Below are 5,000 nucleotides of genomic sequence, written 5' to 3'. Positions count from 1 at the left end.
AGCGGAGCCCAAATCTTTTACGGACTTTTGGGGGTAGGAGGCATCCCATGACAAAAACAATCAAAACACACTCAGTCAATGCAACCAGATGAATAGCTCACACAAACCAAATCCTTAAAAGGAAAAAAAAAAAAAACAACACTTTAGCAAAATCATTATTTTTCTTCATTTACCTAAGATAAGTACAAAAAACTTGATAAAATTAACCCTCACAACAAATCTATACCTATTTCCAAATGGAAAAAAAAAAAAAATGACGTTAGTAACTTATTACCAATCAATGTCAGTACTTTGTTCCAGGCCACAGTGAACAAAAGAGGGATTTAAATCCAGGTGAACTGAACCAGTGGCTCTTCACCAGTTAAAACAATGTACCCAGGTTCATTCAACACACATAATACAAGGCTGAGTATCCACTCCAACTCACTTACGCCAAAAGGCATATGTTTTGCTATCTTTATTCCTTTTATACCGTTCCTGAATGATGTTTTAAAAATTCACAACCTAGACAACAGTGCCTTTCCAATCCAATCATGGTTTAATAATAAAAAACCTATTATCCCTTTAGTACCAAAAGTCTCCCCCTTCTTGGCATTGCCCCTTCTTTCCCATCTTGAGTCTCTACAGACTCCTGGGTTTTGTTTATTGTTAATAACTTTAGCCACTTCTCTAGATCCGCCAGAACTGGGCTTGCTTTCTTCTCTTCCCGATCCCAACAAATTAACCACTCTTTTCCAACTTTCTCCTAATTTGCCAATTCCCCGTCTGCCAGTCGGCCTCCTCTACTCTCGACTCCCTCAGCTGCGTTATTCCTTGAGGACTTTCTTCTCCCTCAGGTCCCCAAATCCTCCCTCATTCCTAATCCTTTCAACGCCCTTGCTTTAGTAATTCCTCTTGCAGTCCCATCCACACACGTCGGGTGGCCAGCTTCCCCGCCGCCCAACCCGTCTCTCCTCGCACCCGGTCCTCCCCACTGTCTCCACGCCCACCCCAAAACCCACCCCCATGCCTCCTCGGTTCTTCGGGAGACCGACGCGGCGTCCCGCCTCCTTGCCTTCCTTTCCTGGACCGAATTCCTAGCCGGGGCCCCGGCGTCTGGTCGCCAAAGTGCTGGTGCCAGGCTCCTGCGGAAGCTGCGGGTGGGTGCCGAGGCTGCCGGGGTACGGGAAGTTTGAGCACTGGGAAGGGGCAGGGGCGGGGACCGCGGCTCCGGGGTGGCAGCGGCACGGCGACTTCGGCTCCAGGGTAACGGAGGCGGAGGCCCAGACTGCACCGCGGGATTCCCGCACCCAATGCTGCTTCTCGCCGAGTTCCCATTGGCCTGTCTCTCCAGATGGCCTTTTCTATTGGTTTCAGTGAAAGTGGAAGGCGGGACGACGAATGCGAGAGAACGCGGCTATTGGTCGATCGCTCTAGCAGTGGCAGCGCTGGCGAAGGAGGGTGTACACTCCGAGCTCTTCCGAGCTTGCTGGGCAAGTTGGTCTGTACCGGGCGAAGCGCTACTGCGAAGCTTTTCCCGGCCCTTTGTGATGGGAAAAGGACGCTGGCGTTGGGGAAGAGGATTCGTGAAATGAATTGTAAAATTGGCGACTATTAAAAAGCATTGGAAATCGCTTGGTTTTAAATTATATCAAAAACTTATAAATGGCTCGTACTTCTCGGTCTCTGCTGAAATTCCTGATTTTCAGGAGCATTTGGGTTTGGTATATTAATGCTTCTGTATCAAGGTTTGGGCCTTCGTCAATGATGAACGTGCCTTGAATTTGGCTTGAAAGGGATTTTTAGGTTGTGGAACAGATTTGCAGTGGAAAGATTTTTGAAATACATTTGCACACACAGCTTTTTAATGGAAATGTACTGAAGTGCGTGTTAGAAGCATAAGAGCTACATGCTATATTGTCCCCTTTAAACGTCGGCGGTGCATTAAAGAGCATTAAGTACAGGAGGTAGGGAACGTAAAAAGAAAATCCTCTTTTCTTTAGGGTTTTAAACCTCTCTAAGCCTTCTCTTCAAGAAGATTTAACCCCATATTCTACTTCTTTCGCAGTTCATTTCTCACTGGATTTTTACCTCTATCTGCATAAAATCTAAAAAGAAAGAAAATCTAATTCTGAAGTGCAAATGAGTTCTAATCAGTCTTCTATTAAATATGGTAATTTCTGTTTCCTGCGTCCCTTCGTTTTTTTCACCTGTGAACTATTTCAGAGCTTTCATTTTATCCTGTCAATATATTTTGTTTCAAGCTACAGACTAACCCATCTAAACAACGCTAATTAAAATCTAATTTTCTGTATACACTATGTATCTGTAGAAGATGACCATCAACTGTTAGTGAAAACAAAATGAGCAATCCCTGAAATTGAACTCAAATACTTTTTATCAATTATTTAATCTATCTGTTAATAGTCTTTGTTAAAATAGCTCGCTGGTTATTATTGACTCTGGTAGTACTATGTAGTTAAATAAATGTCTCAGTGTATTACTTTTAAGGAAGTTGCTGGGGGAAATCAAGAAACATACTGTGTTTATATGGACAAATGAACGACTGTCACAGAATCAAATAAGGATTGCTGGCACTCAAGGACAGCTAAGACTGAAACTAACCATCTATTCAGCACTTAGAATATTGCAGGCAGTGCAATCTCATTCCATCTTCACCCCTGATTCTAGACAGGTATTGCTAGTCTTTGTTTACACTTGAGAAAACAGATTCAGAGAAATTAGAATATGTACCAGCACATACTGGTATAAGTGGTAACACCAGGATACAAACCCAATTAAATTCCAAATCATTCAGTTTCAAATTTAGTACCTTAAATATCTTTTACCTATAGGTTAATGGAATTACTGGTAAGCAAGAAAATATCTAAAAGGCCAACCTATCTCCACCAAATCATCTAATTGTAATATATTTTAGACATCCTTACAATGTGCAATTTATTCGCCTTATCATGTTAAAATTAATGGTGACTTTGACCTTGAAAAAATAATTTATAAACCATCAGAAATAAAAACTAGTTTATTTAATTAACTTTTAAAAAGATAAACCCAAAGTATGTGATACCAACTTGAAAAGGTTTTACATGATGTTATATGGTTTTGATGTAAAATCATTATTTATGGGACTAGAATTTTCTCAGATTTTATGGTTTGCCATTTCATTTCACTACATACTACATAAGATTCTTCTTTTCATAAAAGAAAAAAAAACTAACAAAACCATATTTTTATGTTTCTGTCACTTGAAATTATCTTTAACAGGAATCAGTTTTTTATAGTCTTATTGTTAATAGGCAGAGTAATAAGTTGTTTTTCCACCTATAGACAATCCAGAATTAAAAGGGCTATAATTTTTAAAGGCAAGACATACTATATATAATAGTTGAAAAAGCACACAAATCTAATTATTAAGTTCAGTTGTTCATTTAATACCATTTTTAAAAAAAAAATCAGTATCACTATTTTCTATATTTTGCCTAAATATGATGAATAAAAAACAATTTAAAATCTCACTTTTTTGGCGTCCATATGTCTTTAAATTTATTACTAGATAATAGGTAAATAATAGGTTGTTAGCATATATTATTAAATTTTAAGCAGTATCTAACATTCTAGGTGTGTAAAAGAAATTGAATGGATTAGGAAAAATTGAGTTGGGTGTACATTGCAGTATAACTGGAGACCTAGAAAGTGAACTGCTTTTATAAAAACAAACTTAGCCTAGTCTGATTATTTGCCTTTGCAATACAGAACAATAATACCATTTGATTATTGCTGTTTAAAAGATAAATTTTTTAAATGCTTGATGAAATTTATGGTTTCTTTTGTACAGAAGTTAAACCATTGAGATTGTTTATTAGTAGTTTTCATATAACTGGAGGATGAATGAATACTATCTGAATTTCATGAAGTTTGTTTTAATTTGGTGTACTTCTGCTTTTATCTTACATAAAAAGAACTAAACCACAAATTGATTTAAGCTGTTTTTAAACATGTTTTCAGATTTTGTTTCTCCACAATTACATCTTTAAGTAGATCAAATCCTATCTCCAAAGCAATAGGAATAGCACTAAGGGAAACCACAGTAGTTCTATTTGTAGTCACACCATTAGATTTGAAAGGGAGACTATCAGTATTATTTTTTTAATGAACAATTGCCTATTCTCACCTGAAAATATTCCACAGGAAATCATTAAAACCACTACCATATTTTTAGGTGACAATAAATATGCTAGATTTTTAAAAAGCATTTTTACTACTTTGGTGTTATTGCATACTAAAATAGCCAGATATTTCTCTGGTGTAAACAGGAAAATGGCACACCATATTTGCAATGGAAAATTTTAAGTTAGAAGGAAACCTTGGCTCATTCATTAAATACATACTGAGGCACTTATTAGGCACCTTGGGGAATATAAAGAGTGGAGACTTATCTTCAAGCTGTTCACTGTCTAATGAGCAAGGAAGAGAAGTCAAACTCTGATTACAAGTACTGTATAATAAGGGCGATTATAAAAGGTATACATAAGATGCTAAAAGGACATAGAAGAGAGCCTCAACTCAGCCTGGTGGCCTGGTAAGCTTCTCCAAAATAACTCTTGGAATGGAATTTATGCCACATAAGAGTACATCGGAAATGAAGTGGGAAGATACATCAGGTAGAAACAAATAGTATATTCCTGGGCACTTCAGAGTCAGGGAAAGTCATTGAATAAGATATAATGGGGAAGAAATAGTGGGGGAAGATGGGAGAGGTAAATACCCTGAAGAAGAAGTGGTCATTGCTGGAGGAGATCAAAAGGGTAGATATTTAAATGCCTTTTTATGAAGCTTGTATTTAATCCCAAAAGTCAAGATAGCAACTAATGAATTTTTTTTTTTTTTGGAGGGGGTTACTGGGGTTCAACTCAAAGGCACTGGACCACTGAGCCACATCCCCAACTGTATTTTGTATTTTATTTAGTCAGGGTCTCACTGAGTTACTTAGCACCTAGCTTTTG

The 5,000-nt window shown here is 37.8% G+C and overlaps 1 protein-coding gene across 1 annotated transcript; it reads left to right on the top strand.

The window, feature by feature from the left end:
* Positions 1-253: 253 nt before the first annotated feature.
* On the top strand, positions 254-3,384 carry LOC306666926 (uncharacterized protein; the record flags this gene model as incomplete). Its single annotated transcript, XM_079149204.1, has 3 exons — positions 254-258; positions 901-1,160; positions 1,357-3,384. The coding sequence occupies 3 exons, from the start codon at positions 254-256 to the stop codon at positions 1,572-1,574; spliced, it is 483 nt and encodes a 160-aa protein (XP_079005330.1). The 3' UTR covers positions 1,575-3,384.
* Positions 3,385-5,000: the final 1,616 nt, after the last annotated feature.

The sequence above is a fragment of the Sciurus vulgaris genome (assembly GCF_902686455.1).
Source record: "Sciurus vulgaris genome assembly, chromosome: 7".
Lineage (NCBI taxonomy): Eukaryota > Metazoa > Chordata > Mammalia > Rodentia > Sciuridae > Sciurus > Sciurus vulgaris.
This window is presented reverse-complemented; position numbering and strand designations above follow the sequence as displayed.